General features: G+C 41.5%; 2 protein-coding genes across 11 annotated transcripts in view; one reads left to right on the forward strand and one right to left on the reverse strand.

Moving 5' to 3' along the window:
* Positions 1–13,705, forward strand: part of LOC103029679 (solute carrier family 2, facilitated glucose transporter member 9-like) — a 1,095,244-nt gene that overhangs the window by 431,580 nt on the left and 649,959 nt on the right. The gene's annotated exons all lie outside the window — the stretch shown is intronic.
* magi1b (membrane associated guanylate kinase, WW and PDZ domain containing 1b) overlaps positions 1–13,705 on the reverse strand; it is a 205,967-nt gene that overhangs the window by 38,288 nt on the left and 153,974 nt on the right. For all 6 annotated transcript variants that reach the window (XM_049471426.1, XM_049471423.1, XM_049471424.1 and 3 more), the window contains one exon: positions 4,130–4,161. In XM_049471426.1, the coding sequence (XP_049327383.1) occupies positions 4,130–4,161 (32 nt within the window). The remainder of the gene's footprint in view (positions 1–4,129; positions 4,162–13,705) is intronic.

Raw genomic sequence — 13,705 nt, forward strand, 5'->3', positions numbered from 1 at the left:
GAAGCTAATAACATCTTCAACATATTTGATGCCCCAGCCATCGGCTGCTAATTGTTTACAATCTTTGTTACTGAGAAAAAAATCTAGAACAGATTCCGGGAGCTTAATTTTTAATCATAAGCATGCGAGAGATATGAATTCTCTCTGTGCTCCTAAAGCGCAAGCAAAGTGGATTTTCTTTCACCGGCTTGAAACTTCGGGTCCTTTGAGGCTCGACGGAAACTGATCAAGCAGTCGCAGTGAATGGGAAGAAGGGGCGGGCCACTGCGAAAGTAAGTAACCCGCGCAGTATTCATTTTCTCTTGATCAACAGAGAGAGGAATTCATCAGTAGACGAAATGCCCTTAATCCCAGAGATGGCTCACGTTGTTCCAGAGAAGGCACAGCCTCCAACAGGCACAATTCCTCCGAGAACGCTTTTTAATGAGACACTGATAACACAGTAAGTGAACGCCAGGAGGGCAGCGTGCCGGAGCACTGACAACTGCTTTCTGTTGAGTAGTTGTGGGAAGGCTTACTTGGGATTTTAGGAGAGCAAATCAAAAAAATAATCAAAAGTTTGGACACCCCCACTGTATAAGTGTTAGGTGTTATCTTGTGAGTGAAGTTGCCCAGCATACCTATGGCAAGGCGACGTAAATTCCCACAGTTGTACTATGTCCTGTGTGTACCGAGAATACCCCATAGAAGGCATTATCACTCTCAGTGGACAGCAGGGCAGCGAGTGGTAACAATTGTGACCAGTGGCATTTGGCTTGAATTATTTCCAGAACATACTGAATGTATGCCTACACAATTATAACATGATGATGACATCATAACATTAAAACCACCTCCTTGTTTCTACACTTAAATTTTTTTCAGCGCCACTGGTCATATAGGAGCACTGTATAGTTCTATAACTATCTATAAATTCTGGACTGTAGTCCTGTATCAATATTATAAGGCGCACTTTCAATGGGGGGGGGGGTGTTTGGGGCTAAGTAAACAAAACAGTAATTCTTAAAAAAAAAAAAAACTTTTCTTTCAAAGTTAAACAAGAGCTGGATGCTAATCTACACAGATTTCTATACTGATAACGGTTTATTTGGGCGAGTAAAGCGCTTCCGTTTATTTATAGTATGCTTAAAATTGCAGTATTTTGTCCAAGGGTGAACGCTAGCCATGATTAGCAGTGCTAGCCAGCTGCAGTTAGCAGCACTAGACAGCCACAGTAGGTTCTAGTAAATGCTGCCCGATATCACTAGACTGAGGAACCCTGAGTTTTTCGCTAACCCCGGATGCTATCAGCTAGCGGTTCATCCCATGTAGCTGGTTTTAACATGGTAAACACGCAGACTACGGTCTACTACAGACTACCTGACTCTGAACAGCAAAAAGCTAGCACTGTGGTTAGCCGCTAATGCTAATGCCACTGCACTCAGCCTTAGTGCTGGAGAAACTTCACTGAAAACTCACTCTTATAATGCTGCACTTCAGTGGAGTGGCTTTACTGATCCTTAATGCCTGACTGGTAGAATTCATACATAAGGTGTTCCGGATTATAGGGCGCACTGACGATTTTTGGGAAAATTAAAGGATTTTCTTTCAATGCAACAGGACCACAGCTAAGTATGTGTGTTAGGAGTGTGTTGTGCTGGTACGAGTTGATCAGATACAGCAGTGCTGCTGGAGTTTTTAATCACATCTCAATGTGAGAGAGGTTCACCAATCAGAAATATCCAGCAACCAAAGAACATCCTGTGGGATGAATTCACTGAGGATGACCAACACCTTGTACCAGCACAACACACTGTAACATACCACTACCGTACAGTGTGTGTCACTGCAGTGATGAAATAGAAAAAGAGGAGGAGGTTAGAAATGTACGTGCATCTAGTTCTAACCAATTTTCTAAACCCTACATGTATCCTTGACCTAAGCCTGCCACCCGCAACAAGGTTGTTACACTACACTACACCACACTTCAATACACTACACTACACTACACTGTCCAGTCATTGATTTGCAGCCTTATATATTATCCAGGCTTTAACATCAAGTCAGACACTCCGGCTCTCAGGCTGCTCAGCCTCTCAGGCCCTGAGGGATTGATGCAACTCTCAGACTGAAGAGGAAACTAACATTCTCTTGATCGTATCACTGACTGTACACTCCTACATAAAAAAAAAAACACTCTCGGTCCTTTGGAGATATCCTGGGATTTAACAGAAATACTCTCAGCAAAACATATAAAACCAGATCTGAAGAGGATATTCCATAATCAAACACACACACAAAAAAAATCACTGCATACACTGGAGTATACACAAACACAAAAATATGTGTATATATGAGAAAAATATATGACTGCTATTATTACAACAAAAAAGAATCATAATGCAATGATTGATAAACTATATATGTACAGTATAAGAACATATAGAAATGTAAAAAAAAAACTAAATTAATGAATTACTGTGATTAGTAGTAGTACTAACATTTGCATGAACAATAACTAAATACTTTTTATAATCTACTTGGATTAGTACTAATACTAGGCCTATCACAATACACTACAATATCAAATTGTTGTAAAATGTATGGATATTGATAAACATATTAATAATCTTTGTCAACCCCCATAGTGTTTACTTCCATGTTTGTTCATATAAAAACGAAACTGAAGGCAAATATATATATATTAAAAAACAGCATTTATAAATAGGCTACAAAATAAAAAAAAGGAATTATAAATGCCCAAAAAGCATAGGAGACACTTTTAAATGGTGTAAATGTTCCAAAACTGCAGACCCTAACTAAACTCTTTTTATTTACCTACAGAGAACTCTCCTCAATGCTGCCAGCTGAGCTATAATGTCTTGACCTAAAACAGTAAAAATATAGTACAATATACAGCTCTGGAAAAATTAGCACTTCAGTTTCTGAATCAGTTTCTCTGATTTTACTATTTATAGGTTTATGTTTGAGTAAAATAAACATTGTTCTTTTATTCTATAAACTACGGACAACATTTCTCCCAAATTTCAAATAAACATATTCTCATTTAGAGCACTTACTTGCACAAAATGAGAAATGGCTGAAATAACAAAAAAGATTCAGAGCTTTCAGACCTCAAATAATGCAAATAAGAGAGTTCAGAAATTAATATTTGGTGGAATAACTCTGGTTTTTAAATCACAGTTTTCATACATCTAGGCATGTTCTCCACCAGTCTTACACACTGCTTTTCAATAACTTTATGCAACTCCTGGTGCATAAACATTCAAGCAGTTCAGCTTGGTTTTAATGGCTTGTGATCATCTATCTTCCTCTTGATTATATTCCAGGGTTTTTTTAATTTGGTAAAATCAAAGAAACTCATCATTTTTAGGTGATCTATTTTTTTTCCATAGCTGTACCTGAATTGGCTCTTAATCCTGAATTACATGACTAAATCAGATTAGGACATCCTTAATAAATACTACTACTACTAATAATATTATTCAAATAATATATATATATATATATATATATATATATATATATATATATATATATATATATATATATATATATATATATATCAGTGTTAGGTTATAAACTGCTATAGACAGCACATATTAAACTCAGATAAAAGCAGACTTTTAAGTCTCTCTCATTAGATCCACCTTATAGAGTGTGCTCCGACAGGGGGCACCATAGAGCCCTCTCAGCTCCACAGGGTCTTTAGAGACCACTCAGAGCCTGGCACTGAGAGCACAGTGAAAACAAGCCCCCCTCACAGGCAGGCAGGAGAACACAGCGCACACACACACACACACCCTCCAATTAACTCTAACACACAGCATTGGCACCCCAAACACACAAGCCCCTCTTTACAAACACACTCACCAGGGGAGATACACACACTGAGAGGAGAGAGGGCAGCAAAGTAATGGGAGAGAGACATCAGAGAAAAGGAGAGAGAGAGAGAGAGATGAAAAGGAGGGAAGCAGAGAGTAACAGCAGGTGGAAACAGCAGAAAAAATAGAGGGAGGAAGCAACTGTGAGGGGAAGAATGGGGAGGGGTAGAGAGAAAGAGGTGTACAGACAGACAGACAAAAAGACAGACAGACAGACAGAAGATGGGTAATATGATGGCACTCACCAGTTTAGGGCTCTTCTTTGCAGGAGCCACCCCTGAAAAACACAACAGAGGGAAACATTAACCGAACTGTCGACATCCAGATCCCACCTTCAGCAGACAAAACAGCCCCCCGACACCCCAGACACCCGGCGCTCAGCTCAACACAGCATCAACAGCCCTGCTCTCGCGCTCTTCCTCTCGCTCGCTCTCTCGCGCTCTCCAGCGCAAAAGAATAAATGAATAAAGGGCAGCACGCTCTATCCGCATTCAACACTCAGCTCAGGAACCATCCATAACACAGCTCAACAGAGAGAGGGAGAGAGGGAGGGAGGAAAAGAGAGAGAGAGAGAGCGCAAGTGCGCTCGAGAGCATGCGAGAGGAAGAAAAAAAGCAAAAAGAAAACAGAGCAACACTGACAGAATTAGAAAGAGGAAGAGAGAGAGAGAGATGATCAGGGTTTGATAAATTGTCTTAAGATAAATAGAGACAGAATAGGGAAAAAGTGAATTAGAGAGAGGGAGAGACACTGAAGGAGAGAGAGAAACCAAAATAGAGAAACAGAAAATGAAAAAAGGAGAGAGAGAGTGATTCAAAAAGAAAGACTCAAACAGAGAGAGAGATATTCAAAGAGTATAACAAGAGGAAGAAAAGAAAGAGAAAAAAGAGAGAGCACCAGAAAGAGATATATGAAGAAAAAAGAGAAAGAATGGAAAGAGCGTGAGAGGTGCGAGAAAAGAAAAGCAAGAGGAGGGAGAAGTGAAAGAATATATAGAAAAAAGAAAGGGAATGAGAAAATTAATAAAAAGTGAGTGAGAAAGAAAATGAGAGAGAAAGAGATAAGAGTGTGCGCGAGAGAGAGAGGGGTAGTGCGAGAGGGTGCGCGAGAGAGACAGCAAAGAGGGTAAAAAGGGGGAGAGATAGTGGGAGTAAGAGAAAGAGAGAGAGAGAGAGAGAAAAGGGAAATTAAGACAGATTGAGAGAGAGAGAGATGAGAGAGTGTGCGAGAGAGTGCGCAATAGAGAGAGGGTGCGCGAGAGAGCAAAATCTATTACCCATAGAGAAGGAATCCAAGATACTGAACATTAAATTGTAGGCGACGGTCAGTTCCCCTCGTACTGAAACCATCTTCAGCAGAGCTCCTCCTGCCTCTACAGCCGCTCCGCACTCCTCCCCTCGCTCTCACTCCTTTTTTCCTACCTCTCTCGCGCTCTCTCTCCTTCTCTCACTCGCTCGCTTGCTTGCTCACCCGCTCATTCCGTCCTCTTTCACCCTCCCCCTCCACATCAGGCTGCCGTGCATCAGCATCCCTCACTCGCTCGCTCGCAATTTCTCTCGCCCAGTCTTCCTCACTCAATTTCTTTCCTGTATCTTGCTCTTGCTCTCACGCCACTCTCTCTCTCTCCCTCTCTTTCTCTCTCCTGTCTCTCTTTGGGTGCCTTCTGTCTGCCTGCAGGTCTCTCGCCCACTGCTGAAATCGATACTGACTTGATTGACATGACAAATGTACGTCAACATCCTTGAAGCATCACAACAAGCAACGTACCACCCATAACAGCTGGAAGCAAATCTCTCTCTCTTGCTTTCTCGCCCGCTCTCTCTATCTCTATCTTTCGCGCTCTCTCACTCTCTCTCTTTGTCACTCATGCTGTTTTGTAAACGCTTCAACATCAAGCCCGATTTCTAACTCAGCCTCAGTATTCCACAGATGTGCACCTACCCCTAACTCTTGCACACTCTCTCTTTTTCGCTTATTCGCTCTCTCTCTCCTGGTGGGGGTCCGACAGTCCCCCTGTATAAATGATGTTCATACATAAATAGCAACCCCAGATTCATAGTGAGATATTATGCAAGACGTAAAACTACACATCCAAAAGTTTGAGAGCACTAGCTCCTTCAGTTAATTCGGAAATTCTGGCAGTAGACAGCAAAACTTACGCTGCGCATGCATTGCTGTGAGGATTTGATGGCATTCACAAACACAAGAGCATCAGTAAAGTCAGAAGTCAAGCAGGCTTACTGATGTTGGGGGGTAAGTGCTGGCAACTAAACTCATTCCAAATTATTCCAATGCTACATAGCTCAATGCCACTCTGGGCAACGTTTGGCAAAGGGTAGGATGATTTGATGGCATTCAGCCAAACACACATATATGTACATGGATGGTTGGATGGTTTGGTTTGGCACTCCAACTCAACCAAAAGACAAACAATGCATTTCCAGCACTCACAAGCTTGTTGCTGGTGGGCTTTATACTTATATTGGCTCAAATTTGGCATTAGGCATGGTGATTTGATCGCATTTAGTCTCCTAATGGCATCATTAGTGCCAGATACGCGTACTGATGTTGGATGGTCAGTCCTGGAACTCCCTCTAAAACTCACCCCAAAAGAACTCCCACTCTGATTGGCTGTTTTGTACATACTGGTCCCTAATGCAAAAAACTGACGAAAAAACCCAAGCTCTGATTGGCTGCCTTGTACATACTGGGTCTTAAGCAAAAACCTGACGAAAGAACCAACACTGATTGGCTGTCTATTACTGGGTCTTATGCAAAAACCTGACATAAGAATCTGCGCTCTGATTGGCTGTTTTGTTCGTACTTGGTCTTAAGCGAAAACCTGACGAAAGAACCAACACTCTGATTGACTGTCTTTTCCTGGGGCTTATGCAAAAACCTGACCAAATAACCCCTGCTCTGATTGGCTGTCTTTTAGTGGGTCTAATGCAAAAACATGACAAAAGAACCAACGCTCTGACTGGCTGTCTTGTACATACTGGGTCTTAAGCAAAAACCTGATAAAATAACCCCCGCTCTGATTGGTTGTCTTGTACGTACTGGGTCTTAAGCAAAAACCTGACGAAAGAACCAACACTCTGATCGGCTGTCTTTTATTGGGTCTTATGCAAAAACCTGATGAAAGAACTAACGATCTGATTGGCTGTCTTGTACGTAACGGGCCTTAAGCAAAATCCTAACGAAAGAACCCCCACTCTGATTGGCTGTCTTGTACGTACTGGGCCTTATGCAAAAACCTGATGAAAGATCCCTTGCTGTGACTGGCTGTCTTGTAATTATGCAACAAAAACATGATAAAAAAAAACAACGCTCTGATTGGCTGTCTTGTATATACTGGGTCTTATGTAAAAACCTGACGAAAGAACCAACGCTCTGATTGGCTGTCTTGTACTGGGCCATTTGTAAGAACCCAATAAAAGCAGTGTTAATGGGCAAGGCTAAACTGCTGCTTGATACAATAAGAAAATCTGTTCTGCTATTTTTTATATCGAAATACAATTTTTTACAGAACCACAAAATAACAGAATGTCATTTTTTCCCAGTCAGTATCACACAACTCTCCTCTGGGCCCTTTAAACACAGAACCTGTTCTGGCTGCTGAGCCTGGTCTGGGTTCAGGAGAACACTGTGTAGACTTCTGCTTTAATGAGAGGAACTCTATGGGGATCCTGAGCCTCTCTTTTCTTTTCATCTACTGCCCACAGACCCGAGACCACGCCCCCCTCAGTCCAGCCTTCAGCCTCCAAACATTCTTCCTCAGCTGCCTTCATCCTCTTCCTCCGCCTCTCCAGCTGCGCTGCAGGCCATTAAATGTTAACACTTTCTGCACCTCCGCCCCCTCTCTTTCACGTATTCCTTCTTTCTCTTTCCCTCTATCTCTCGCTCATCTTTTTGGCCAGTTCCTTGATTTCTCTTCCATCTCTTTACTTCTCATTTTCTCCCATCTCTCTCTACCGTCTCTCACCTCCATGTATCTCCCTTTGATCCCTCGCTCACCCTCTCCTTGTATTCTCTTTCGTTTCTGTTTCTTTCCCTCTTCTCTTTCTCTCTGTCTCTCTTTCGTGACCCTGTCTTTCTCTCACTTTGCTCTTTCTCCCCATTTCTCCCTTTTCTCTTTATCTCTCCAAGCCTTTGTTCTCTCGGTCTCTTTTCTTCACTCCCTCCCTCCTTTTTATTTTAGTCTCTCTTATCTATCCATCTCTCTGCCCTCTCTCTCTCTCTCTCTCTCTCTCTCTCTTTACATTCCTGGTTGCTCTATCTCTCTCTTATCTCTCTTTCTTCTCCCTGTGTCTCTTTCTCTTCTCTGTCTCTCTTCCTTATCTATGGTTTTTCTTATCACTATCTTATCTGTCACTTTTCTCTTCAGTCTCTCACCTCCTTCTATGTCTCTCACGCATCTCTCTTTTTGCCTCTCTTTGTCTCCCCTCTCATTCTTTCTCTTTTCTCTCTTCATCTTCTTCCCATCATCCCTCTCTCAGTTCTTCTTGTTTTTCTCCTAATTTCCTAATATTTTCTCTCTTCTCATCTCTCCATTCTCCCTGTTTCTCCTTTGTCTCATTTCCCTCTCTTTGTATCACTCGTCTCCTTTCCCTCCCTCTCATTTCTCCTTGTTACTCCCGTCTCTCCCTTTTTAGTTTGCCCCTTCTCTTTGACTCTCTTTCGCTCTTCTATTCTGTCCTTCACTGCCTTCTGTCTCTCTTGCATCTCTTTGTGCTTCACTCATTTCCTTTCTCTCTCTCTTTTCTCTGTTCCTCTTTGTCCCATTCTCTTAGCCTCCCTCTCTTTTCTTTCCATTTCACCTTTTTTTTTTTCTTTTCTCTCTTTTTCTCACTGTACCCTTTCCCACCTTCTCATTTCTCCTTTTTCCCGGCATCTCTCTCCCTTTAGCCTTCCATTTTTCTCTTATCTCTCTCTCTCCCTCTCTCTCTCTCTCCCTCCTTCACTGTAAGTATGTGATGTGTGCCGGGGAGGAATGGAGGTAAGACAGATGCCAGCACTGAGCTGCTGTGTGAGGAGAAAGCAAACGAGGGGGCTGGCCGACACACACAAACACACACACACACACACACACACACACACACACACACACACACACACACACACACACACACACATACACACACACACACACACACACACACAGCACGAGGACGGACGCAAGGTGAGCACAGAAAAAGACAGGAACACAACCCATGGGAAGATCTGTTTGACCCTGTCCTCCTGACTCACAGCTCTTAAAGTGATCGCCCAATGAAAAACCCAGAGTCTGAGCTACACCATTAACCCCGCCCACCCCTCCTCAGGATATTGTTTAATTGGTCAGGGAAGCCATTCTGTAAGCACTGGACAAGAGCATTGGCTAAATGCCCTGAATGTAAACATAAACAGCGAAATGGGTCAGGATTGTTTGATGTCCCAAAACCAACACATTTACATATACCCACCTAAAATCTGCACACAGCTCCGCCCACTTACATTGAAGATGAAGAAGAAAGGCTGTTTTTTAAATAAGGCCAGACAACCAAAACTAAGCTAATTTTATGTCCTAAAGTTTGTGGACACCCCTTCCTAATTGAAATGGGTGTGCCATATCTTATCATACATAATAACATCTCCAACTTTTATGAATATCGTGATATATACCCTGAAATATCGTGTCATATCACTCATTTCATTTTGCTGCAGTAGTGGATTCTTGAAATAATGTTTTTAATTTAGTGTTTTGTCATATCGCCAAGAGTATCGTTATAGTAAAAATATCATAAAATATCATGATATTACATTAGGGCCATATCGCCCACCCCTAATGTACGAAACACACACACAAAAGTTTGTCTAGTCCCTGTTGAGAAAGTTTAGAAGTCTTGCCAAAAGAATAGGTAGAAGATATGCAAACATGAATTTATTGGCTCCATGCCAGAACAATATAAAGTCCCACAGCATTAAGCTTAGTTCAAGGTGAACCAAGTGGTGACCAGCCAACATCCTGACCTTGCTAATGCTCGTCTTGAGTGTGGTGAACGCAATCAAATTCTCACAGCAATGCTACAAAACATAGAACAACGTAGTGGAGGTCTTCCCTTACTGGAGAGTAGAGAGAGTAGAGACAGTTACTCCAACAAGAGCATGATAAACTCACTTGGATTCTGAAGAAACAATAAATCTGCCGACTGAGTTTGATCCAGTCACACCACATGGACATTATTCAACCACTTAATTATTTATATTAACACTTCCCCAACCTCACTTACATTCAAGTACACTTTACTCATGATTGGGTATTCACATTTTCACATTCTCTTTTTAGAACTGTCTTCTAACGTATGCATATTTATATTTATATTATATTTCTACGTCACATCAGTCACTTTCATAATCGATGTCATTGCACATTGCACTTTACTCTGTTAATTATTTAATTATTTATGACCATTAGCAACATCTACTGCACTGCTCCGTTTACAGATAGATCCTTACCTTGTATAGTTAGTTTTTTTTTTATAGCCTTATATATTTTCTATTCTTCTGTGTTTTGATTTGTCTGAGTATGTTTCTTATTGTATTGTGTTGTTGCTGCTGGATGCCTAAATTTCCTTCGGGATAAATAAAGTATCTATCTATCTATGTATGTATGTATTTATGTATGTATGTATCTATCCATCCATCTATCTATCTATCAAAAGGTGTTAAAACACTTTTTTTGTGCATGCATTGTGTTATAAAAGTTACTTTAGAGTTACTGTTAATTCCTTTTAAGTTCCATAAGAACTTTTTCTTTAATTTCAGGTTTTTTATGGGTATTAGCATGAGATTAGACACAGTGGGTCTTTATGGGGTCTCTGAGGGGCCTTTTTTATTTTTTAAACAAAGCCCACACAGAGCTACAGGTTGGAAACTCTCTGCATTTTGTGTTAAATGGAATTAATCTATTAAATGTGTGTGTTTGGTTGTGTGTAAATATCTGTCTGTGTGTGTGTGTGTGTGTGTGTGGTGGTCTCAGAACAGTGTGAGCCTCGTCAGGCACAGCAGTAACTAATCGGAGTGTTAAATGAGAGGAGATTATGATGGAGAGATAGAGAGAGTGTGTGTGTGTGTGTGTCTGTGTCTCTGTGTGTGTAGGACAAATTTTTACGGTCCAGCCCATCTGGCGATGACTGACATATAGCAAAGAGACACAGGCGGTCTCCCAGGCAACAGACAGGGCACCACTTCACGCCTTTGACTAAAGATAATTCTATACAATGGCAGGCAAAAGTTTGGGCACCCCGAGAGATCCAAGTACCAAAGGTCTCGGATCATAATTAGCTTTTTACAGCTACGGCTTGTTCTCAGTGATCATTAGGAAAGGTCAGGTGATGCAAATTTCATTTAGAGCTAATTGAATTGCGTAATTCTCAGCGCTATGCTATACTACCCTATATTCTATATAGACTGACTGTCCTATGACTTTTGCCATGTATTTTCCTTGTTGAAAGTGATGATTAGCACTATATTACCATAGTTTAATGTGTAGTTTCAATGTTTTATGGACAAATAAGCATAATCTTCATAATAATCTTCATAATAAGCAACAAAACAAACAAAAAAGATTGCTAGTAATTTGTCTCAGTAGCTAGCTAGCTAGCTAACTCTCCCTTTCCACCTTAAATAGTGCAACAGACAGCAGGACCTACAGCTTTTAAGGCGGAACAGAAAAATAAAATAGATTAAAAGCTAAATCAAAGCTAATTTCAGCTCCACATCACAGAGGGATTAAGAAATGGACAATAATAATTAATGTCTGCACCAATTTCCCTTCTTTCTGAAGACATACAAAATAAAGCCCTAAAGTTAACTAGTTAATCATCAGCAGCTAGGTTGCTGAACTTTAGCGCTCCTGATGACGTATCGGGTGCTTGAAGGTTTGTCCCGAATATTAGGGGGGAGGATTTCAGCCCTTTCCCCTTATAACTCTGTTCCAATGGAAGGGGTTACACTCGAAAAGAAGGGGTAGGGGCCAAGGGGTGAAATGGGATTGGGCCTTATTCCCTGTAAACCTATGACACTGTGAATAAAGGAACGCTAAATTCCTGCACAACGCCCAACAGGGAATATCCTACCTAGCCATCAATCTAGTACCTACTAGACTTCACTCACAAGATATCACCTCACAGCCTTTCCAGGTGTCAGCAGTCCCAAGCCATCCCATAAGGTAACACTATAACTTTTGGCATGTCAGTGTATTGTATTAAGGTGTTCGATAACCAGCTTAGCCAAGCATCAGTTCACAGAGCATATATGTGTGATGTGTGTGTGTGTGTGTTTGTGTGTGTGTGTAAGCGCAGGTCCGTCAGTCTCTTCCATCATCTTCATCATCATCATCATCCTCATCATAACCTAACCCCCTCCCCACCGTGCAATACTTAGAAGGCCATCGTCATGGAAACAAGGTGCAACAGGGCTCCGCCCCCCATGAAAAAAGGATGGGGGGGGGGGGAGAAAGCACCCCATCATCGTTATAGCAACCATTTTCCCCTATAATATTCTCCAGCATGATAATAAATCCACCATCAACGGCAGCGGCGGTAACAGCTCTGCAGTCCTCTGGCTCCGCCGGGTTTTGATCCGCGGATCTCCGGCGCATTTGGAAGTTCATTGCTTTTCCGAGAAAACAACGCCGTTCATTATTGCTTTGTGCGCGGTCAGCAAAAAAGCTTAATGCGAAGGGGTGCAGAGAGAACGGCTAGCCCCTTTCATTCCAGAGCATTAAATCAATTCCTTTTGTGCAAAAGCTGCCTATCGCTGCCGTTCATCCTGTGCTTTTCTTTTGTTGAAAGGTCTGGATGCCGTGAGCTTAAAAGTAGATATTTGTTCTTATGTATTTTATTTTCATTTTTTTTTAGATGTTCTGAGATGATTTGATGCTGTTTGCTGGTCATTGTGAACATCCTGGGTTATATTAGATGCTTTCCTTTGCTTTCAGCCTGCTGCCATCAGGGAGGAGACTGCGGTGTCTCGGGGCGAGGACCAGCAGACTGTGAGACAGCCCCATCCATCAGGCTGTGAGGATGCTGAACTCTCTTCCTGCTCTTCCCCCCATTCCAATCCTGCCCCCAGCACACACTCACTCAGCATCCTGACTCCCCACTAATACAGTACTGAAACTCTGCACTACAATACACAAAGTACTGGTCCCTTTCCAATCGGACTTGCAGTACACACACAATACCTGCACCACTGCTATACTTGCACTGTCAGTACGCACTTTCATTCCCCAAAAACTGTGAACTTTTAAGTACTTTACGCACTCATTCACTTTACCAGCCTTAAGCTTTATACCATATTTGCACTACTGTTATACGGGTTCTATTTATACTGTCCTCCCATCTCAATCACCATCAATATTGCACTATTGTCTTTCGTCTCACTTATGTTTTTTGTGTCTTGTTGTCTGGTACGTATAGTGTCTCCCACTCTTTTGGATTATAAATCTATTTCTTTTTACTTATATTTATATATCTATTTCGCCCCCACCAATACTGCACCTTGTTTTTGTCTCATGTATGTCTATTGTGTCCCTGCTGTATTGTACCCATAGTGTCTCCCATTCTTTCTTTTATTATATCTATTATCTGTACCTGCTATAAAATTAGGAATGAGAGTAATGTAATTTCAATTCTCTGTATGTCCTGTACATATGCAGTACTGACAATAAAACTACTTGACTTGACTTGACCTTATGGACTCGGGCAAGGGGTCTAGAAGACTAATGCTTGCACAAATTAGGGTGTTTTTTTTTTTTGTTTTTTTTTTTACACTGA

Source organism: Astyanax mexicanus, chromosome 24 (assembly GCF_023375975.1).
Source record: "Astyanax mexicanus isolate ESR-SI-001 chromosome 24, AstMex3_surface, whole genome shotgun sequence".
Classification (NCBI taxonomy): domain Eukaryota; kingdom Metazoa; phylum Chordata; class Actinopteri; order Characiformes; family Acestrorhamphidae; genus Astyanax; species Astyanax mexicanus.